The sequence below is a fragment of the Petaurus breviceps genome, unplaced genomic scaffold (genome assembly GCF_028583685.1).
Source record: "Petaurus breviceps papuanus isolate PSGF00001 unplaced genomic scaffold, PetGlider_PUasm1.0 178, whole genome shotgun sequence".
NCBI classification, from domain to species: Eukaryota; Metazoa; Chordata; class Mammalia; order Diprotodontia; family Petauridae; genus Petaurus; species Petaurus breviceps.
The window spans coordinates 21,582-46,248 of record NW_027185777.1 but is presented as its reverse complement, the minus strand read 5'-3'; the positions used below and the strand labels follow the sequence as shown (position 1 = coordinate 46,248).

General features: G+C 37.9%; 1 protein-coding gene across 1 annotated transcript in view; it reads right to left on the bottom strand.

Annotated features, from left to right (window-relative positions):
• LOC138159818 (transmembrane channel-like protein 2) overlaps positions 1-24,667 on the bottom strand; it is a gene marked incomplete at its 5' end in the record, with an annotated part of 45,799 nt that overhangs the window by 2,148 nt on the left and 18,984 nt on the right. The window contains 2 exons of the mRNA XM_069086113.1: positions 19,792-19,909; positions 21,707-21,785. Of these exons, the coding sequence (XP_068942214.1) occupies positions 19,792-19,909; positions 21,707-21,785 (197 nt within the window). The remainder of the gene's footprint in view (positions 1-19,791; positions 19,910-21,706; positions 21,786-24,667) is intronic.

Sequence of the window (24,667 nt, the reverse complement as noted above, 5' to 3'; positions counted from 1 at the left end):
GATCTGCTGGTGCAGCTGATTACAGATTGGTGATGCAAATGGTGGGGGATGGGGGGAGTGAGCCAAAATTCTCAGTAGTGAGGTAATTATATTAGAGTAATTGTATACATTATACCTATGAAGTACAGGGAAGAATTGGTTGTATCCTTTTTCATACTGGTATGTCTTTACTAAGGTAGGTTTCAGTAGTGAGTAAAGAAAAAAAAGTGTCTCAAACTCCCGATTAAAGTGAATGTTTGGGGGGATAGGGAGAAGGTGAAATTCTGGTTGACTTCATTTTCTTGTTCACTATTCATTCATCAGAAATCTTTGTTGAAATTCTTTCCAAAGTGTATTAATTAATCTGCTTTCCTGTCTTAGTAGGTATAGTTTATTGAATTTGTTCTCACTGATTGGTACAGTAGTAGTTAGGGGCACTGTATTTGCTGTCAGATGACTTGGGTTCATGACTCATCTCTGGTATTTACTACCTATGTGTCCTTGGAAAAGTAATTTGCCATATTTGGTTTTTAATTTTCTCATTTGTGAAAGGAAGAGAGCATAGAAGACCTGTTTTCCTATTAACATCCTTGTTTAGTAGTAGATATCAAAGATACAAAAAACTGGACTGAAGTTGCACTGACTCCATGAAGTTTTTTTTCTTTTTAAACTGAATTCCTGGGATCACTTTGTCTTCTTGTCATTTGTTTCTTTTTCTAAAAACTCATGGATGATATAATTCCCATTCATTGAGGGTGTGGCAGTGCTTGGGCTTTTCGTTAATTGATGTTTTTTACTGCACTTAAGTCACCAGGGACTTTTGCCTCTGAAATCTTTTATACCTTTATTTTTTAAGCACGGCAGTAAAAACGTGGAACCTGATTTGATTCAGAATGGAGAGCTTGGCAAGAGAGAAGAATGAAGAGTTGGCAAATTCATGTTCAAAGTTATTTGGAGTCTCAAGTTGCAGAATGAGGCAGGTAAGAGTGGAGGGTGCCTTTGTGAATTTTGAGTGCTTGGAGTTCCAGGTGGGACTTGGTGCCTTAGAGACACCTGGATGGTTCAATCACTTTTGTGTCTATATGAAAAGTAAGAGTTCAGAGCATGTGAAACTGCAATGAATGGTAATGGATTCATTGGAGAGAGAAAGAGAGAGAGAGAGAGAGAGAGAGAGAGAGAGAGACACGGAAGGATTGAGATCTGGAAGGTTCCTTCTGATTGACAACAGACTCCTGGTTTTGATAAGTGATGTTGAACCCAAATAGAAATGGGCTTGTTAATCTGTACTTAAGGCTCCCTGCAGGTTCCATATTGACTTAGTTTTAAAATGTAATGTTATCTATGTTTCATTGTATTTGTATTTACATTGTTAAATTTCTCAATTACAATTTTACTGTGTAATTTCCCAATTACACTTTAATCTGGTCCCCAGAACATTTGGGAGTGTTGCCCACAGTGTTTGATACCTCTGGTTTACGTTACAGAATTCTCTGATAGAATGGGTCAGGTAGCCCAGGAAAGTTTATACTGCAAGAAGATCAGGAAAGAGAGATTGTGGGCCTGCCTGGGGAAGGTTTCTTTGAGTTTTCCTTCATTTATTCATTCAATCAGTCATTCATTCATTTATCAAATATTTACTAAATGACTACTATGTGAAGAATATCTCTGCAGAGTGGGAAAAATACAGCCCTTCTCAGAAAACTTGGTTTTTAAGTCCTGACTTTTTTTATTTACTGATTTTGAACTTGGGGGAAAAAATCACTTACTGTATCTGAACCTCAGTTTTCTCCTCAAAAAAAAAAAAAAGATAATAATTCTTGTCCTGTGCACTTCACAGAGTTGTCAAGATCAGATGAGAGATTGCATATGGAAGTATTTTATAACCACAAAACTTCAGCAGCTCTTGGGATCAGGAAAAACTTCCTGTAGGAGATGGTACATGAACTCAGTCTTGAAAGAAGCTGGGGATTGTAAGGAGGGGAGGGGAGAAGGGGAGAATGCCAGGGATGGGCAAAGGCAGAGGAGGGGAGGGAGATCAGCAGCTCCAGGGCTTTGGCTGGAACAGAGCTCAGGAGAAGTGGCTGAGTCTAGTCTGGTCAGATGGCTTAGTACAGAGATGGCAGACGTTGGTCACAACACTTCCTAGTGGGGTTGGAAGCTTATCAAAATGCAATTGAGAAATAGTTTGTAAAATAAATGAAAATATAATAGATACAGATAATGTTAATATGTGATTTCCTAAGGCAATATGTGGCCTGTGGCGATCCTTATGGTTGGTTTAATGACCCTGTTTCTATTTGAGCTTGACACTACTGAGTGAGCCAGTTTGTGAAGGGCTCTCATTGCCAGATTGGAGTTCATCATCCTAGAGGTGATGATAGGGAGGCACCGAGGCCAGGGAGTGATGTGGTCAGACTAGTGCTTCAGGAAGATTATTTTGGTAGCTGTGTGTGGAGTGGTCTGGAGAGGCAAACAGGGGAAGCCCAAAGACTGGTTAGGAAGTACTTGCAATACTGCAGGAGAAACTGATGGTCTGCTGGAGGAAATGGTGAACACTGCCGGTTTACTTCTCAGTTTTTCCAAGAATATCTTCCCTCTCTCTTTTCCACACCCTCTCTCTCTCCCTCTCTCCCTCTTTCTTTCTCTCCCTCCTCTCCCCTTCCTCTCTCTCTCTCCTCAGAATTTTTATACACATATATATATACATATAACCATATACATGTGTAGGTATATACCTGTACAAATATATATGTACAAATTATATATATATATATATATAATTCTTATGAAGTTCTTAATTGATGCCTTTCCTCCTCCTCTTCTTCCTCCTTCTCCTTTTCCTCTCCCTTTTCTTCCTCCTCTTCCTCCTTTTTCTCCTTCTTCCCTGCTTTCAAAGAGTTTAAACTCTAATGGGGGTGAAAAGCAGTGACATACATTTACATAGATGAGTAAATACCGGCTCATCTGATGAGGGAGTGAGCACCAAGCAGTGGGGGAATCAGACCGAGGTTTATCTCGTTGCCGGGAAGGAATCTTTCAGGAAGCCGGGGACTCTTACTGGAGGGGTGTCTGGGAAAGAATACATTGTACGTATAGAGGACAGTTTCTGAAAAAAGTCAAGAGATGGGGGATGAAATACCAAGTTTATAGAATCAATTTGGCTGGAGTATAGAGTGTTAGAAGGGGAAACATTGGAAAGGTAGATGGGAGCCAGAGGCTGTAAATGCCCTCTAATTGAAGAGTCTGTCTTTCACCCCAGAGACAATAGTGGCCACTTGAAAGGTGTGCTCAGGGCAGGGACATAGTCAGACCTGTATTTTAGGAATATTAATTTGGAAGCTATGGAGAGGATGAATTGGAGAAGGGTGCAGGGAGACCAATTAGGAACCTTTTTCAATAGTGCAGGTAAAAGGTGATGAGCCTTAACTAGAACAGTGACCATATTAGGAGAGAAGGCAACAGATGTATGTGCTGGAGCTTATGGTATAGAATTAATAACTGGATGTGAATGAAATAAATGAAAAAGCATTTGATAAAAGCTTCCTTGGTGCCAAGCATGTACTGAAGTTTGGCTGGATGTTTCCTCCAAGAGAAGGAGTCTTTTGAATTTTTTTAAAAATTCTTTTTATTCTGAATTTAATGAGCACCAGAAAAAGAGATGACATTTCCATATATGAAGTAGAGTAGAACTAGAGGATGATATAGGATACCAAGAATCTTTATTATGTACAGTTTGTTTTTTTAAAAAAAAGTAAAAATAAGTCCGCCATGTTACTTTCAAAGTTATCTTGCCCATTGGTTTTAATTTCTGGACTTAGATTCTTTTCTGTGCATTTAAAATTTGTCTAAATAACTCTCATCTTTCTTTTCTTTTTTTTTTTTTTTTACAACATATCACTAGCTCTCTTCTCTTTCCCATCCCCCATTTCTCCCCACACACACAAAAAAGGGAAAAAACACAGTCCTTATAACAAGTAATCAGGGTCAATTGAAAACAAATCTATAATTTTCCACATTGAAAAATGTGCTTCTCATTCTGCATCTTGAGTTCATCAACTTTCTTGTCATTAGGTAGGTAACATACTTCATATTAGTCCTCTAGAATTGTGGTTGGTCATCGCATCGATAAGAGTCCTTTAGACTTTCAAAGTCACTCATTTTTACAATGATTATTTTATAAATTCTCCTGATCTTCACTTTATTCTAACACTTCTATTAGTTCAGCAAACCTCAGGTTTTTCTGAAAAGTCATTTCTTACAGTACAATAATATTCCATTACATTCACATACCATAATTTGTTCATTTCCCAATGGATGAGCATTAGTTTCCAGTTCTTTGCTACAACAAAAAGAGCTCCTTTAAATATTTTTGTACATGTGAATCCTTTTCCTCTTTCTCTGATTTCTTTGGGGCATAGACTTAGTAGTGTCATTGCCAGGTGAAAGGGTATACACAAGTTAGTGTCTTTTGGGGGATAGTTCCAAATTTGTTTTCAGAATGGCTGAACAATTTTTAGGCTGCAACATTGTACCAACTGTGAGCCAGTGTTTCTACTTTCTCTGTCCCTCAGTTGTCACTGGAATTTTTTTTTAATCATTTTTTTTTCCAAATTGATAGGTATAAGGCAGAGCCCTGGAGTTTTAATTTGCATGTCTCTAATTTTGGAAAATTTTTCATATGATGTTTGATAGATTTTATTTGTTCATTTGAGACTGCCTTTTTGGTAACTGGGGAAAAATCTTTTTGGTAACTTTCTGTGTTAAAGTTATCTTAGCAAAGATATGAAAGGAATTGATTCATATTTATAAGAACAAGAGCCATTCCTCAATACATAAATGGTCAAAGGATATAAACAGGAAGTTTTTAAGAAAGAAATCCAAGTTATTAATAACTAAATGAAATAACGCTTCAGTTTACTAATAGAGAAATGAAAATTAAAACAATTCTGAAGTTCTATCTTACTTTGCCATCAGTCACAAAGATGCCAAAAGAAGAAAATGACAGATGTTGAAGAGGTTATAGGAAAACAGTCACATTAATGAACTGTTGATAAAACAATGAATTGGTCCAGCTATTCCAGGAAGCAATTTGGAACTGTCCCCAAAGTTACTAAACGATGAATGCTTTTTGATACAGAGATACTACACTAGAAATTTTTTTTTTTAAGAGGAAAAGGACCCATATGAGCAAAAATATTCATAGCAGGCTATAGGTAGAAAAAGAAATGCTTATAAAAGAGATAAAAACCTATTTTAAAAAGAATTGTTCATTCATATCCTTTGATCATTTATTTAAGAATGTCATTTTAGGGGTGGCTAGGTGGCACAGTGAATAGAGCACTGGCCTTGCAGTCAGGAGGACCTGAATTCAAATCCAGCCTCAGACACTTGACACAATTACTAGACATGTGACTTCAGGCAAATCACTTAACCCCAATTGCCCTCCAAAAAGCAAAAAAAAAATCATTTTAATATTTTGAATCAGTTTTTTATGTGTCTTGGATATCAGATGTTTTCCAGAGAAATTGATTGAAAATGTTTTCCCCTAGTTAACTGTTTTCTTTCTAACTTTATCTAAATTGATTTTGTTTGTGTAAAACTTTTAGGTTTTTCTAAAATCAAAATTGTCCATTTTATTCTCTATTATCTTCTTTATCCCTTGTCTGGTCATGAACTCTTCCCTTTATTTGTTGCAAAATGTATTTTCTTTGTTCCTCCCTTAATTTGTTTATGGTGTGACCTTTTATATATAAATCATATCACCATTTGGGGCCTATTGTTATATGCCTGGTGACTTTGCACAGCCCTTCCTCACTTACATCCAATTCACTTGCAAGTCATGCCATCACCTTCCTGATGCTATGGTCCACTTCCAGAACTAAGAGTGAACAACAAAATTGTTATATAAAATGTGAGATGACGGATTAACCCTAATTCTGCCACATTGTTTTCCTATTTTCCCAAGAGTTCTTGTTGAATAAGTGAATCCTTACCTCAGTAGTTGTGGTCTTTGGATTTATCAAATACTGTATTATTAGGTTTACTTCTTTATGTTGAGTACCCAATTTGTTCCACTGATCAAATTTTCTAGCAAAAATAAATAGGAAAAAGGGGAAAAAAAGGTCATTGAAGAATATTTGGAAAAAATACACAGAGTAACAGAAAGAATCAGAGAGAACCATAGACAACCAAGACAACTTTGAAAGTTACATATTTAATTCATCATATATTTAAATAGAAAAGCAAACTGCCTATAACAGAGACCCACAGTTTCATGGAAAATTCTTTTTCTATGTAGTAATTTACATTTATATTTCAAAATGCCTATTTTATTTGATGTTTAAGTTCAGAATAAAAAAAGAAAAATGAGGCAATTCTTTGGAATGATACTAAATCATTAAATTAACTTAGGTAGTATTATAATTTTTATTATATTGGTGACCTTGAGAAAATGGACTGCTTTTTACCTTTCTTTGTCTTCTCTGAGCTTACATAGTACCTTGCAAAAAGTAGGTGCATAATAAATGTTTGTTGACTGACTGATGATTCAATTACGACTGGTTAATATTGCTCCACTAATTTACTCTGTCTTTGTTTCTGTAAAGAGTATTTTGTAGTTGTATTTAGAGAGTTCCTGTGTGTTTCTTGGTAGATGGACTCCTAGGTATTTTATAGTGCTTTGGTTATTATAAGTACATTTTTTTCTATCTTTTCCTGCTAGTTTTTGTTGTTTATTTTTTACCGTGTAATTTTTAATTTTTTTTACATTTTAATTTTTAATATAGTTTATTACATTTGTAGCATTCCTAATATTGAACAAATCTTGCACGACTGTCATAAATGTGCCTTAGTTAATAACATAAGATCTTTTTGATATATTACTATATCCTCTTTGCTAGTATTTAAAAGTATTTAAAAAAAAAGCCTTAATACATGGTCAATTTTTTTAATTGTCCCATTTACATTTGATAAACATTTGTACTCTTTTCTGTTCCTACTCACTAGACATCTATTATGCTGGTGCTGTATTCATTGTGCAACCTAACCACCCCGACATCTAACTTTTCAAAAAAATTTTCAGATCTTTAACTTTTTTTTTCTATCTTTTACTAGATTTGTCTATGTCTGATATAATTTTACTGTATTTCTATAAATTGATTAACTACTTTTTGGCTCTATGACATTTGTTCTATATCTGTGTGGGTATATATATATGCACACACATATATATACATATATATTAAAACATTGATAATAATGCATTTCCTTTTCAAACTCAATTTTCTTTTTATTTTCCATTCCAAATTCTTTCTCCGCATTGAGAAGGCAAAGTATGCAAAACCTATAACAAATATGAAGTCATGCAAAATAAGTTTCTGTATAGCCATGTTAAAAAAAAAAACCACCCTGAGAAAAAGAAAGAGGATAAAATATGGCTCAGTCTGAACTCTGAGTCCCTCCGTTTTCTCTCTGAAGGTAGATACCATTTTTCATCATGAATATTTTTAATTGTGGTGGATTACTATATCAATCAGAGTTACTAAGTCTTTAAGAGTTGATTATCTTTATAATATTGTTGTTGCTATGTTATTTTCCTGGTTCTGCCCACTTCACTTTGCCTCAATTCATGTAATTTTCCCCAGATTTTTCCTGAAACTATCCCCTATATAATTTCTCTCAGTACGATAGTATTCCATCACATTCATATATCAAACTTGTCCAGCCATTCCCTGGTTGATGATCATTTCCTCAGTTTCCATTTCTTTGCCATCACAGAAAGAGCTGCTATAAATATTTTTGTGCATTTGGTTCTTTTCCTTGCCTTTGATCCCTTTGAGGTATAGACCAAGATGCAGTACTGCTACATCAAAAGAGTATGTTCAGGGGCTGCTAAGTGGTGCAGTGAATAGAGCACCAGCCCTGAAATCAGGAGGACCTAAGTTCAAATTCAGCCTCGGATACTTAACTTACTAGCCGTGTGACCTTGGGCAAGTCACTTAACCCCAATAGCCCTGCCTTCCCCCCCTGCAGGAAGCAAAAAAAAAAAGAGCATGCTCAGTTTAATATTTTTGTACATATGAGTCCTTTTCTATTCCTTTGATCTCCTTGGAGTATAGACCTTCTAGCAGTACTGCTAGGTCAAAGGATATGCACAGTTTTATAGCCCTTTGGGCATAGTTCCAAAGTGTTCTCCAGAATGGTTGGATTAGTTCACAACTCTGCCAACAGTGCATTAGTTTCCAAATTTTTCCACCCACCCTCAGCATTTGTCATTTTTCTTTTCTGTCATGTTGCCAATCTTATGCTTGAGAGGTGGCACCTCAGAGTTTTTTTAAATGTGCATTTCTCTAATTTTTAGCGATTTAGAGCATTTTTCATATGACTATAGACAGCTTTGATTTCTTCCTCTGAAAACTGCTGGTTCATATCCTTTGACCATTAATCAGTTGGGGAGATATTAATTAATTTTCTATGGCCATAAGCATTAATGCAACTTCACAGTTTATACTTTTAAATCGTGTCAATTTTTGTTATTGTCTTGGCTAAGATAATGACTGCCACTGAGTTTACCTGGAGCAGATAGATTTTGTTCCACAATAAGATTTTTTATCTCTTCCACAGCCTCCTGTATGCCTAGTACTCTCCTCAGCTCCAGAAAGCAGAATAGGAATAATAGAGAGAAATTTTGAAGAGATGGATTTAAACTTGTTGTAAAGAAAAAAATTAATGATTTAAGATGTTCAGAAGTGAAGTGAACTGCTTTATAAAGTAGTCAATTCTCTCTTTGGATGTTCTTAGATGGAAGCTTGGGTGGCTATTCTGGGGTGGGGGGGGACAGTTGAAGGGATTTCCATTCAGACATGTTCTGGGTTAGATGGTTTCTGTTTCCTCTATACTCAGATTCCAGGAATTTACCAAAATCACATTGGGTTAGACTGATGTCTTCTCTATGTCAACACTATGTTTCTATGAAGATCATTATGTAGAGGAGGGTTGCAGTCCCCCTCACTGTTCCCAAAGGGTCATTTGCAACCATAGACTGTTGGCTAAACTAACTTATGTATCTAAACTTGTCTCTAACCTACTTATATTTTCAGCTTGTAGTGTTTCTTGGGGAAAATGATTTCTTATTGTGCAAAGTAGGGCTTCCTTTAATTCGTCCCCAAACTATTCTTTAAGACTTCTTAAAAACTATTCTTTAAAATTTTTAAGGGGTGGGTAGGTGGTGCAGTGAATAGAGCCCCAGCCCTGGAGTCAGGAGGACCTGAGTTCAAATCTGACCTCAGACACTTAACAAGTAAGTACTGTGTGACCTTGGGCAAGTCACTTAATTCCAATTGCCCTGCCTTCCCCCCTTCAAAAAGCAAAAAACCCAAAAAACCCCAAAACCTTAGGGATATGAAAGACAGCCTGTTGTAGAGGAGAGGGCATTGACTCTGAAAATCACAGGATGTGGGCACAAATCCCATGTTTAATGCTTATTCCCTCTGTGACTTTGGCAAGGGGCTTGATTTTCAGAAGCGTTAGCTTTCTCCTCTATAAAATGAGGGGGGTTGGATTGGGTGACTTTTGAAGTTTCTGGGAGCTATCAATCTATGATCTCATGACACTTGACTTCTAGTACTGACAAACAACTGTATACATTTCTGATTCAGGTATTTAATGATTTATGACTTAATATTAGACATCAGTACTAGTTACATATTTTGCAATTATTTACATTTAAATGAATTAATTTCAATGCATAAAAAGCATGATTTTTTTGGTTACTTGCTCTAAGATTCAAAAGGATTCTTTTCCCATTCATTCTCATTCACATTTCTTCCTGCACAGTCATTGTTAGTATGTGCTTTTTTTCTAGTATGTTCTTTTTTTCCGCTTCTGCTTTTTCCCCCCCACTTTGTACTATCTTTTCACTATTTCCTAAAAGCCTTTCCAGATTTCTCCACTTTCTCCATCCTTGTCAGTTTTGATGCTTCATCATATTTCATTATACTAATGTGCCACTGTCTATTCAACCATATCTCTTCATTGTTGAATAGTTCTTTGTGTTTTGCCTTTATAGCTTATGATCCAAATGTTTTTAGCCTCTCCTTTTTAGCTATTTGGTTCACTCAGGGCTCCCTTTCTGTGCAATATGTTCTAATACTACCAGGTGTGTCCTTTTTTGCTGTTTCCGTGGCAGAGCACTGTGTGGTACCAACAGCAGGGTGTCACATCTTAGTCTTAGTAATGAACCCAACTCAGGGACTCTGATGTCAAACTAGTGAATCACAAGCTAATGATGATTCATTCTTCTAAAAAACTATATAATGAGAAAGTCCCTTTCCATAGATACAACTCTCATTCCAAAAATGAAAATCAGTGTAGCTTTTATTCATTAAAGGAACAGTACAAATTGAAGTTAACAAATAGGAAATCAGGAATTTATTAAATGAATGAGAAAAAAGTGAATAAATCATGGCAAATACATCCTTTTGGGGCTTTAAGTCAACTGACTCCATTTCCTTGTAAATGACTTCAGTGCCAGGTGAATTATTGACCTTAAAATGTAGTTGGATGCTGTGGAAATAGGTAAAAACTCTTTGACTGGGAGATTTATTGCATGCCCACCAGTATGAGTGCTACTCAAGGTGAACATCTCAGAACTACATGCCTCCATTGCGTTGTCATTTTTTGGACATTGTTTTGTTTGCTAACAAAATAATCTCTATTTTGAAGGTTGGTAGATCTTCATTTAATAGATACATACTATGTGTTCAGCATTGTGCTACGTGCCATGGTTGGCATAATAAGCAACAGTATAGTTGAGAAAAAAGTTGAGTTGAATGTGGACAAGAATATAAAGTTAAATCAATTACTCTGATCAGATTTAAGGCTTCTTATCAAAAAGAAAATGAAAAAATAAAAGAAGTATTGGGCTTTTAGCTTCCAAATTGTTCAGGAATTCGACTCTGCAGTTCATTAGAAAGCACTGGCCTAATAGGTGGTTGTGTGATAGAATTAGTTGAAGTCTATTTAAAGCTTTCTGGTTATGGTTACTACATATCAGGCCTCCCATCATGCTGTAGGAGAGGGAGGTCCTCAGAAATATTCTTGGTCCTCTTAGTCTTCTATTTTGGCTTTCAAATGCCAGTGTGCCAACAGCCTTGCATCCTTCTCACTTGGGAGAGTCACTCTCTTCATCCCATGGTAAAGGTTATTGGGTAAATCACAGTCTCTTTGGACCTTGGTTTCTTTACCTGAAAAACGAGGGATTGTATTTACTGGTCTCTAAGTTCTCATGTCTGTGAATTATGTCTATTTGATATTACTCTAAGGCATATTTGATGAAATATTTTAAAACTGTTCTAAGCTTTTGGAAGACTGCTACCTGGGGTTTGGTGGAAGGGCAGTGTAACTCATTTAGGGGATGATTCAGGAGAGAGACCTTGGGGAAATGGGTAGACTTTGTAACAAGCAGGGAAGGGCTTGATAATTGATTGAGCTCAGGCTATGTTAGTCATCTCTGCTTTGGAAATGAGCTGAGAACTGAAGGTGTATGTCCCTCTGAGAGTGAACAGGAATTTGAGTCAGTGGTCCTAAAGGGGACACATGCAACGCTACAAACCTTGTTAGGAAGTCATTTGTTTACTCAAGCTGTGAGTACCTTCAAGCGTGCTGGCACAGCTGGCCAGAGAGATCCTGGGCAAGGTCCCAAATTTAGAAAAGAAGGCTAACTTCCAGAAGGTAGCTAGGACCTTTTCTGTCCTCTTACCTTTGAGATAAGGCTTACATTGACCTTACAGCACTCAGCCAGTTAAGGAATAACTTTTGAATGCAGAAAAAATTGAAAAAAGAAAAAAAAAAAGCTCTGCACTGCTTAGCGCTATCTAATCAATCACAGTTCCATAGAGTCAACCTTTGGCACAATTGTGAAGTCACTTGGCAAACATTTTAAAACAATGGTTTTTGGTGTCACTTCACAAAATGGTCATCATCACCCCTAGGATTATTTATTTATTTCTTAGAAAAGAGACACCGATATAATACTCTGACAGGCAGTCTGGCAAATTGATATAAATTTAACCTTTAGGTCATAGGACAGCGAGTGACTAATGGATTTGAAAATTCCCTACAATGGAAAGAATTATGTTTTTTGTTTAACAAGCAGGGTGAATACAGGGGAAAAGGGATGTGCTTTTGTAATTTCTTGTGATTATTTTTGCGCCTCTGTCTTTTCTTACCTGGGTCACTCTGAACTATGTGATCTTGGGTAAGTCACTTGACCTCTGTGGGCCTGTTTCCCCTCTGTAAAATGAAGGAGTTTTAGATGAGATTATCCCTGAAGTCCCTCCCAGTTACACATTCACTGATTGAATGATTCTGTTTTTCTCTGAATGTATTATTCAGTTCTATGGATCTGAGTTTGGTCCCTCACTAGTTAGTAAGGGATTGGATGCTGGACTTGTCATTCCATCTCTCTCATCTAATTAATCTCTTCTAATCTATATCTCCATTTTCTTATCTAGTAGTAACAGCTATGGCAGCATTTATATCGTGCCTACCATGTGCCAGGCATGGTGCTAAGTGCTTTAGAAATACACTATTATTTGATCTTCTCAATAACCCTATGAGATAGGGGCTATTATTATCTCCATTTTAAAGATAAGAAAACAGAGGCAAACAGGGTTAAGTGACTTGCCCAGAGTCACACAGTAAGTATCTGAAGCCAGATTTGAACTTGGATCTTCCTGACCCCAGGTGTGATGGTCTATCCATTGTACCACCTTGCTACCAGTAAAATGAGAGAACGGGGCTAGAGCACCTCTAAGGGCATTTCCAGTTCTAAATGTGTGATTACATGATCCTATGAGTAGACGAATTTAGACATTCCTTTCAGTGCTAGCATTTTGTGACCTGTGATTCCTTTAGTCTATAATCCCATGGTCCCACATTTATTCCATGGGGATATCATTTTCTGATTCCATGATTCTCTGAATTTCTGTGATTCTAGGCTTGGACCTTTTAGCTGTGTGACCTTGGCCCATCACCTCCTCTGTCTTGGCCTTAGATAACACAATTCCATACATCTGTGATTTTATGTTTTTGTGGTTTCTGTGATCCATCCCTTGCTCGTTTTCTGGACTTTTAGTTTCTTTATGTGAAAAGTAAGTGAGGGCCGGGCTAGCCCTGAAATGCAGTGAGTCTATAACTCTGTGATTTTATGAAGTCAAATAACTTCTGTCCATTCTGCAGGACAGAATGTATGTTCTGCTCAGGACCCATCTCTTCTATCTTATACAATTAGTGGTCCAACCAAAGTCTTCAAAAACTGAATTCAGGTGGAAAAGCCCATGATTCTGTAAATCTAGGAAGCATATCCAGCTGTATCACTTACTGACCATGAAACTTGGACAAATCAATATTTTATATTCACCTTTTATCATAGCAGCTTACATTTATAAAGCATATGTAAAATTACAAAGGGATATATAGATATATGTATGTGTATGTCTGTGTGAATATATACATATGTATATTTTTTTCTTATTACTTCTTCACAAGAACCTTGTGGGAGTGAGGAGACTCACTCAAGGTCATACAGGTAGCAAGTAAGTAGAACCCTTCAGATCCCCTTCAGTTTGAGGGCTCTGTCCACTGCACGGCATTGTCTCTATAGTCCAAGATTCTTTCATCCCACAATTCCGCAATTCTTTGGTTCTGTGGTGATAGTCCCAAATCTGGGGCTAATTGGCCGTCAGAACTTGGGCAAGTCAGTCACTCTGACTGTCTCAGTCTTTGTTCCCTTCTCTGTAAAGTGAGGGGGTTGCGCTAAGGTCCCCCCCAGTTCTGACATTCTGTGACAGCATTTTTCCTGATGCTGTGTGGTTTCTCCCTCCCTTCCCCAACACAGTGATGCTGCTTCATCTCTCTATGTGGCCCTTTCACCACCTATAATATGAAAACTAACCCCACCCAGCACTCACATCCTGTGTTTTTGTAATTCTATGGATGCTGGTTTCAGAGGACCTACTTTAGAGCCTGTGGTGATGCCCAAGATTTCTGGAGGCTGGGCTGTGAGCTCGCACAGAGTCAGAGCTGTGGAAGGAGAGCAGACCTAGTCCTGTACCCCACCCGAACTGGGAGCTTCAGGTTAAAACTGGGATGATGTCCCTGAGATATCAGGGCTGCTGTTGGACCCTTCTCTCTGCTCCCAGACCACTGAGGCTATTGTAATCCCCTCATGTGGAATTTAAGCTCTTTGAAAGTGGTTCTTTTTTTTTTAAGTTTTTGTATCCCCAACACTGTGTGGCACATACTTGGAATTTAGTAAATACTGACCAATTGATTAGTTGATTGATCGAGGAGATAGGGTGGGCTGCTATCTGTGCCGGTGAAGGCAGCGCCTTTGGACTCCTTTTCCTCTACCTCTGGTCACAGTAGGTGTATTTCAATTAGCAGAAGTTTGTTCCCTTCATGAGCCCATATGCCAAGAAAGCCAAGAACAGCCAGTTCCGGGCCTGCTCCCCTTTCCCAAGGACAGGAATCTCCAGAAATACTAGAGGTGTGAGCATTTGCTTTAAACCTAGACCACCTGAACCTGAAGGAGCTAAGAAGCAGACACATAGAAGGGGCCAGAGGTGGGGGCTGGGCGTGGGAGGGAAGGCACCATGGCTTTGTTTTAAAATAAAACTGAATCACGGTCCCTCCACATTTCCTACTTTGATGCAACCTGAACCGGGGAGTAACAAAACAAACCCATTATAAGGAAATGGGATGTGCTCAGTCTAATGGGAGGGTTACACTGGGAGGCATGATGGGAGGACAGAGGTAGGAGGGAATGGAATTTGGAACCACTGTTCTCCACTCCAGCTCTCCCTCTAGGTCACTGTCCTGGGTTCCCCTTTGCCCTTCCAGGCGATGACCCAGGTCGCTGGAGATGGGGCTGAAGATTTCCAGGTAGGGGTCCTTCAGACCTTGGACCAGGGGCTCTGGTTACTGCCAGGCGCAGGCTAGCTGGTAGCATCATTCCTTTGCCAGAGCTAATATTCCTAGAGTCCCCCTCCTTTTTCTTCTTAGGGTGGTTTTGATGATCAGATTCTGACTTGTTTCCTTGAGATAAAAAAATATTAATGGGAGAGAGAAATAAATAAAAGGATTAAGTAACACAAGAATCAGTGTATTATCCACCCCCCTTCCTTTAAAAAATTTTTACTCCCTCCTCCCCTAAAATAACACTGGTGAGCTTGTTCACTCCTCGATCTGTTTGATGAAATAAACCCCAATGCACTTCCCTGGATGCACTTGCACATATTTTTTTTCTATATACATTTGCATGTTACATACATATTCAACTCTCATTCAACCCTTTTTATCCATATCCATGTGATTTTTTTTTTCTCCTGATCACTCAGAATCTTTTCCTCTTTCAACTCCCTGGAGAACCAATCTGTCAACATCCTCAAATTCATATTGCCTCCAGTAGGGACCTCCTCTGTGTAGGGCTGTTCTGGTATAGTTGATTTTCTCCTCTTTGGTTACTTCAATGTTTTGTGTCTACTTCCACTTAGAGTAAATAGCATGGACCATAATGTGAAGAGACTCAATATAGTGGTTTTACTGTCATTGATGGAAGAGAATGATTTGATATAGAAATCTTGATGAATCTTTCACATTTTTCATCTGTTGTCCTTCCAGGCTTATCCTTAAATGTTCTTGGGATCTTCTGGGGCTAATTGGGTTTCACACAAAGCTTTCTGTACATTTATTTTTCCTTCCACTACTTTTTGCTATTTTACGAGGCTATTGCCTCATATCCTACTCATATTCCAACATTTTCCTTCTTAAGATTTTGCAAATGAGTTTATATCTCAAGCTGGCATTGCCCTTGCTTATCATAGTTCTCTGTCAAGGAAATTAAGTGTCTGTTAACAGAGAGTTCCTATGATCTTTTGGGTTTGTTGTGGTGATTAACATACATTAAGCTTTCTTGGAAAATAATAATTTTCTATGTTGATTTCTGTCCTTTTATCCATTTCCTCTTTTTCAGTATTTAAAAATAGTTTAAATAAACTCAAATAAGTTTTAACAAGCTTGTTTAAATAAGTCAGATTGAATTTTTAATTACATATCATGCCTCTTTTTCTCATTCTTGTTCTAATTTGGTATTGATTTTGATTCTCGCTCAAATAAATTGGTAGTCTGACTACCCAAGATAGCTGAGTCATAAATGACTCTTACATTGGTAACCAGCTTTTGTGTGTTAGACTACAATTAATTTCATTTTTATCATGTCAGTTGGTGCTTGCCACCTAGGCAACTCCAAATTCTCTACATAGAGAGTATCTGTGCACCTTTTCATTTTTTTTTTATTTCTGAACCATATTATCCATCACATTTTTCACTTCCCTCCCTTCTGCCCATCTTTAGAGCCATTGAATATTAAGTATACGTTGATTAACTTTGAGGCGTATAGTGACTTCTTTATTGAATTGCTCTATTTCTTTATCCTTTGCAATAGATGTTATCACAAAAGCAGCAGTCATCTTTATGATGATCTTTGTGCAAATTCTTCTCAGGCACCACAGTAGGAGATGACTGAGAATCGATGAAGTGATGTGTCTGTTGTCTTTGAGTACACGATGAAACCAACTCCACCAATTCCCTTATTGCTTCTTTAGGGAGAACCTATGAGTCATCTTTACTTGTAGGTACAAGTTTTTTTTGTCTTGTATTTCATTTGTAGCTAAGTCGTAGAGAGTAATATGCTTCATTTTTTTCATCATTATGTCTGTGCTTTGGTTGCCTTCTGCAGACAGTCCTTCCTAGTACCCCCAACTGCTAATGTCTCCCCCTCTAAGGTTGCCTTCTGTCTGATCTCCCCATGTATCTATTTATGTGCATGCCTTTTCTCTTATTAAAATCTTCTTGAGGGCAGGGCCTATTTTCGTTTTTCTTTGTATCCCCAGTTCCCAGCATGTAATAATTTCTTAATAAAGATTGCCGATTGATGGATTGGTCACTGGGTAAAGATAAGACATTGAAAGTATCAATAGTAAATTAATTGCAGTCTAAAAATTGTGATTCTTGGCACTGCCTGCCATCTTTGCTCTTTGTCAATATTCCAGAAGGACTGACCGCCATTTTGTATTTTTCTTTCTTCCCTGGGTTGTCATGACCGGTAAGTAAAGTAAAAGAAAAGAAATCATTGCAATGTGTTTGGTTCATATTTGATACAGATGGGATAGGTGGAATAAGCCAATCAGCTCCTTAAGGCTCTGAGCTCTCTCTTCGTCTGTGCTTTGTTCAGAGCCTATATGCAGAGAGCCCACTCTGATTTCAGCATAAGGATGATCTCTTTATCCAAGTGTCCATGCACCTGAAAAACCTGTCTCCACTGAGCAGTTTTTTCCCCTTTGTTTTGATGTGTGTGTTTTTAAGCAGGCTTTGGGAGTAGTTATGGTTAAGGCTAAGTATTACAGTACCATGAAATGGATGGCATAGCTGCTTATCATATTTTCTTGGAATTATGCTAGCATTTAGTGCTCTAGGTAAACATGTGCCAGCCTTGAGATTCTATGTTTAGAAATTAGGATAATTTCTGGGGGAAGCAGAGCATGAGGACACTCTGATTTATCCATATAAAGAAGGTAATAGCCCACACTTAAAAAAAATCAGCCTGCTCTCTCTTTCAGGGTTTATACTATGGCTAGCAAAATGAATGGAACTAAGCTCTATTTCTTCCCAGCTGGCACATACTTTAATTAGCTCTAGATAAGTAGCAGTGGGATCATTTGTCCCGAGGTGGCAGGAGAAGGATTGTTTCAGAGTAGTGTTGCCTACCTCTTCTCTACTCCAATCATCACACTATTGATTTTTGTGAGGTTGGGCTATTTTACTTCCTATTCATTACTTAATCTGCCTAAGAATCATTAAACAATTGGTACGTGGTTTCCAACAGAGCTGGCTGCCCATTAGGGTTAGTGTGGCTGGTTGATGTTTGGAGGTGGTGGAGAGCCCTGTGATGCCATGGGATGGTCAGAGACGTCCTCATGAGTTTCAATTACCCCAGCAGATGTTGTCTTGTCAATTGAGTGTTGATGTCAGGTTGGCCCTCTCTCATGGATTGTAATAACAATCTGCTACCAAGCCATGCATGGTTCGATCCTGTACATTTCCAGGCTCCTCCTCCCCCCACTGATATGTGAGTGGCTGATGCAAAGGTTCCATTTCTCCTTCCCAGCTGCTTCCTCTTTAAGGCTCTGAAAGCAGAAGGTTGCTCTCATTGCACAAACAAAGGCAGTCCCTGAATATGCAGGTTTAAGCTCACTACCTTTCTAGCCTGCATTTATAGTCTACTATGCTTTAGCCAAACTGGGAGACAGTTGGTTCCTTGAATTGAACATTCCATTTACACAAACCATCCATCATACCTGTAATGGACTCTTTCATCATTTTCACCTCTTAGACTTATTTTTCTTCAAGGCTAAACTCCACTTAGGGACCACCTTCTTCATAAAATTTTTCCTGATCTCCCCAAGTTGTTAGTACTCTTTCCCTCCTCATGTGACCTAGCATTTGCTTATCTCTGTGTGTTATATTTGCCCAGTAGAATGTTAGCTCCTTGAGAGTAACAATTCTATTCCTTTTTGTCTTTGTGGTCCAAAGTGCCGTGCCTGGTGTGGAGCAGACAGTTCATAAATGTTTGTTGAGCTGAACTATTACTTTTTCAAAGGAGTAAGAAAAGTGAAAAAAAAAAAGCAATGGATTTTCATCTGCTTCTTTTCCTTTAGCATGAAAACAGAGACCCCCCTCCCCCCCAGGGAAGCCTGCCAAAGTCTCACTTCAGCTCCCCTGCTGCCTCAGACCCCACAGTCCTCCTTGTTCCCATGGAATGGAGGAATCATCTTTAGAGATTCCTGGAAATTCTTGAGCTGATTTCCCTGAAACCAATACATAAGGGACTAGCTCTGCACAGTGCATTTGAAGGGAGCTGTAAAGGCACCTGTGAATGTTTTCTTCTGTCAACAGAGTCTGAAGTGCTTTGCTGGTTAAAGGGAATAAATAAATCAGGTTGTCTGTATTGAAATGTATGGGTAGTTAAGAACATGAGAGGAGAGAGGAATGTGGAACAGGAGGGAACCTTGGAAGAGTTGCTGGCATTTCTATAGGGTTTTATAGTCTACAGAGCAGTTTATGAATATCGTATCCTTGGGGCCTCACGACAACCCACTGAGGAAGAACTACTGGGATTATTATCCACATTTTAGAGATAGGGAAACAGCTTCCGAAAAGCTGAATAGCTTACCCCTGGCCACACAAATTCTCATGTGTCAGAAACAGTACTGACTAGATCTGGGGCTCTTTCCCCCGATACAGCGGGCTTCTAATTAGCGTGAATAAGTGGGTGCATTATTGGAATTTGCATGGCATATGTCCAGTGGGTTGGAACTGCTCACCATATTTTTCATGATTATAACTTTGAGTACTTTGAATACACTTGCCTACTTCAACAGAATTAATTATTCGCACTAATCAGGGCCTAGTTATACAATACTCAAGTTTCAGGGCATTTAGGAGAACCTACATTCTGGCATGTGGTAACTCAAAGACAAGAATAAATGTCTTATGAGCAGGTGAAAGTGTCTAAATGCTTAAGTGTTTATACTCTTTACATCTTAACCATCCTGCTCAAAAGAATGCATCACTACCCTAGGCCCACCCAGTAACCCCCAGAGACTTCAATGAACAGGTGTCTCCACTCTCCATCCCCTCCTGGTGGGAATGGATTCAGAATGGAAGGGAGCATGGGATCCTAGCATCGCTTACCTTCCTCAGTGGTTTGGAGCGGGCTCATATTCTTGAAGCTGTTTGTGAACGAGTCCTGTAAGCTTTTCATGGCTGCACTGGCTTTCATGCTTTTACTTGTCTTTTCAGCTTCTCGGAGCTACAGGAATGACAACAAAATCAGCAGTGACGACCACAACCACAACCACAACCACAACAGCAACAGCTAGCCCCTCTAATGCTTACGCATTGCTTTACAAATAGTATGTTATTTTACTTTACAACAACCCTACATAACACATATAATGCATTAACATCCTCATTTTATAGCTGTGGGAAACTGAGTCAAAAAGTGGTAAAATGACTTACTCAGAGAAGATATGAACTTGGATCTTTTTGCTCCTAGGTCTGGGACTCTTATCTAATCGGTCACTTAAACTGCTTCATTAGTGACGTCTGTGATCCAAATTGGGGGATGGGGCACAGGTGATTGGGGGTGGGGATGGAAAGGTGAGATCCTTAAGGCAGGGAGCATGGTTTCATTTCTTTGATAACTTATCTGAAATGCTCTATTATTGATGCTATGGAGGGCTATTACATACTGCTTAATAAAGGGAGGGCAGAAAACTACTTTGTGAACTGAAAGAAATTGTGGTTAGAAGTATGGGGAAGCTCATAGTAGGGTCTTAATAGTTGTTTATTAATTGACATTATATATATATACATAAACAGATACATACAAGTATATAAACTGGAGGGAAATGAATATAAATGAAATATATACACATATAAAATAAATCTCTATATTATCTGTAAAAGATAAAAGTGTGGTTCAATTTTCTTGGCAGATTATATATGTATGTGTGTGTATACATGTATGTATGCATGTATATAATTTCCCTCAAGGAATTTATATATGTATGTGTCTCTGAGTGTATTTGTTTCCCTCAAGGAAATGTCCAAGGTACTAGAGATACAAAGCAAAGAAAGGAATTCACACACACACATGAAAAACTATGTGTGTGTATACTGATACATACACGTATACACTTATGTTGCCCTTTCCATCTCTAGCATCTTGTTCATAGTAGGCATTTAATAAATGCTCATAGAATAAAGAGGCATAACATATTTAAGACATTTTGACAAGCTTGCCAAATATACACATATGTATATACATATATATATATATATATAAATGTCAGTTATTAATGTTAGACAAGGCAGATAGTGGGTTGGAAGAAAGAGAGGATAGGGTGGGGTGATGTGCTATTTCTTGGTGTAAGGTCAGGCAGATGAGTTGGGTTCTGGAGATTAAGCAATATGTTATGACAACATGCTTTCCTTGAAGTATTATTCACAGGATTAAATTTAATTGGGCTGAATTGCTGGGGTTATGAATTTATCATGCATGCATAGCTTGTGAATTCATTGTGATTCCACTCTAATTTGGCATGAGCTAATATTCCCACTTGTTATAAATCATTACCATTATTGTAATTAACCCCCAAATGCATCTATATGTGGATGAATACTATTGAACAATGTAAAGTGCTAATTTCTTTTTTTTGATGTTGAATTTGAGATTTGGTTTCAAGTGAGAATTTCAGTTGATTCTTTGATTTAATGCTAGGTGGTACACTGGATAGAGTATTGGACTTGGAGTCAGGAAACCTGAGTTCAGATTCTCACCTTGATGTTTATTAGATTGTGACCTTGACACTTAATCTCTTTCAGCCTCAGTTTCCTCATCTGTAAAATGAGGATAATAGCACTCACCTAACAGGTTTATTATGAGATAAAGATATAAAATTATTTGCAAACCTTAAATTACTATATAAGTTCTAGCTAAAATTATCATTATTAATGATATATCTGGGCTCATGGGACAAATCTATTTTGAAAATGAATGAACCCATCTCTACACTCTACATGAAAGAATACCCATTCTACTCACTGCCTGGATTTTCTTCCTCAGCTGTGTATTGGCTCTTGTAAGGCCTTTAGAAACAGAATTCAAGTAGTAGATAGCCAAGCTGCAAAAGATAAAAATGTGGTTCAATTACCTTTGGAATTAATCACAGATAAGGTTTAATGGTGCTCAGTTTCCCAAGGATCCAGGGGGCAGAGGCCTGGGGAATGGAGCTTCTGCTCTTTTGCTGAGAAAGAGGTACTTTTATTCCCCTAAAGCCTTTTAAAAATGCTTCCCATATTGGAGAAGAATATTGATGATTCTGAGTGGTAAGGGCTAGCTGAGATTGACCTGAGAGAGAAGAAAACAGTGAGTGTTGGGGGTGGGAGGCATGAAGGTGGGTGGTGTTCCCATTCCTACTCTAACACTTCTTGAGCAGTGGAGATTCATTCATTCATTGATTCAACAAGCATTTCTTAAGCACTTTTATGCCAGGTACTATGTTAAGACCCAGGAATATAAAGAAAGGAAAATACATTGTCCCTACCCCCAGGAGACATTTTATTTAAGGGAAGAGCAGGACATGTGTTTTTGGAGCAATGCTCTAACCCCTATCTCCTATGAAAGTTAGGCTAGCTTTTCTTCAAAAGGTATTGATGCCATCTCTGAGACTGGATTGGGTCAGGGAGACTAAAGGCTCAAACTGTTGATATCATTTCCAAACAAGCAAACAAAAACAACAGATGAGTAGCTCCAGGTGTACTTGGCTGATGGATCAGAGGAAGAGAGATTCACTCAATTGAATCAACTTAGATCATCTTCAATGCCTATCTTTATGGAAGACACTTTTCCTGCTATGGCTAACTGTCTCCTTTGGATAAGTCAAATAACCTACACATATCTCATTTCATTCCAGCATTGAACATAAACTACCAGGGGACTGGCTGGAATCAGCACCAGTCCAGAATAACATGGTAATAACTAGTTTGAAAATGACGAAGGTAAAATGAGGAAACTGGTAGATTGCTTTTGACTCACTAGGAATTCCTTCTTTAAGAGAAAGGAATTGAGTCTGAGATGATAATTGATGTGTCCAAGTTCATAAAGTTAGTAAGAGGCAAGATTTGAACTCGGATCTTCCCATCTTCAAGACTTGTGCTCTATCTGCTCTATCACCTGACTTTCCTCAGTCACTTTGCTATTTCTGGCCCCAATGCCCCCAAGTTTGTCCACAGAGAAGAATGTGTATCTTTTTAGTTTAAATGAGATAATGTATGTCAAGCACTTTGCAAATGTTATTGCACTATATCAATGTGAGGAATTATGATTATCATTTCATTAATCTCTTTTTTTCATGGGTGATGAGTTTGGTTAGAAGTGGCCCTGAGACAAGTGGTATTGTGGATAGAGTGCTGGACCTAGAGTTGGGAAGACGACTTCAAATTCAACCTCAGATATTTATTAACTGTCTGATCCTGGGCAAGTCACTTAACCTCTATTTGCCTCAATTTCCTCATCTGTAAAACGGGAACCATAACAGTGCCTACCTCCTAGGTTTGTTATGAGGATCAAAAGAGATATTTATAAAGCATTTTGCAAACCTTGAAGTGATATGCAAATTCTATTCTTATTCTTTTATCATTAATATGGCTAGCATAATTGATTTTTGTGATTGAATGAGGGTGCTACAATGCCAGCTTGTCTCTGTAGACTCATGTCAGGTATCTTTGAGACAACGGCAGTATACAAGAAGACAATATGGATTTTATACATGTACTTTCCTGTTCCCACATACTTTTGATTTCTTCCACTATGGCTCTATACTTTGAAAACTTTTCATTCCATGTATTTTGGATGGACTATGTAAATTCAGTATGAAAACGTCTATTAATACATGGTTCTTAAATTTTTGTGAGCTACTGTTATGTTCAGACAATTGGAGAGACAATTTGGTCTATAATAATGCTTCAATTCCAATCTAGTTCCTTTATTGAGTTCTCCATGAATTGTTTTGGAGTTTGTTGTTGTTAATAACATTCTCCCCCCACCCCTGCCCCCCCAAGTTACTTCATTAGATATAGTGTTAATTTATGCTGTGTTTGAATCTGGAGACTTTCCCCAAAGGCAAGGTGGCAAGGTTGTCAGTGCTCTCATCAATTTGGAATGCAGTCTTCTATTATCTACTACATTCTGAGAGATTCACTGTTGTTAAACACTGTGATCAAGATTTCTGTTTCCCAAACTCAGTGATTAAGTTTTTCCTGTTTTTCTCAGAGTTCTCTGGTAAGATAGGTAAATATTATGTCTGTTTTTCAGGTGGAGAGATTGAAATGAATGAGTTAAGTGACTTCTTTGAGGCTGCAGAGCAATTTAACTACTGAGCTACTTTCAACCCTTTGAGTTATTAGTAGCACTAATCTTAAATGTTTATAGCAACTCCTCTTTTTGCTGGGCAGCCCTGGACCTTGGCATGTACAACTTTTTCAAAGGATATGCTTAATAATCTCCATCATTCTCCAGCATTTAAGCTAGTATAAGGTGTGTTAATGAGGTTGGAAGGCATCTGGAGTCTGTAACCTGGGATACATCTTCCTAACGATCACATCTCTGGGTAAATTGTTACTAGAGAACAGAGCTGGGACCATGGCAACAGGAGACGCTCTTGCTTTGTGGTCTTTTCTGCTTTCTTTCTGAGACAAAAGTGGTTTCATTTCTTTAGTTCAGCTAAGGTACTATTCAGTGTGTTTCTTACCTTTGTTGTTATTTCCAAAATCTAGTCTTTCTTTGGACTTGGGCTAATGCCACTTTGCCACCATGACATCATTGGAAACCCACAGACAGAAATACAGACAAAAAGAAGGGCAGTCCCAACCATCAAGTAGCTTGCTTTCCATTCTAATGGGAGAAGATAGTACATAAAGGGGTATATGGAAATACATATAGATAGATAGTATATAATATAGATAGATAGATAGATAGATAGATAGATAGATAGATAGATAGATA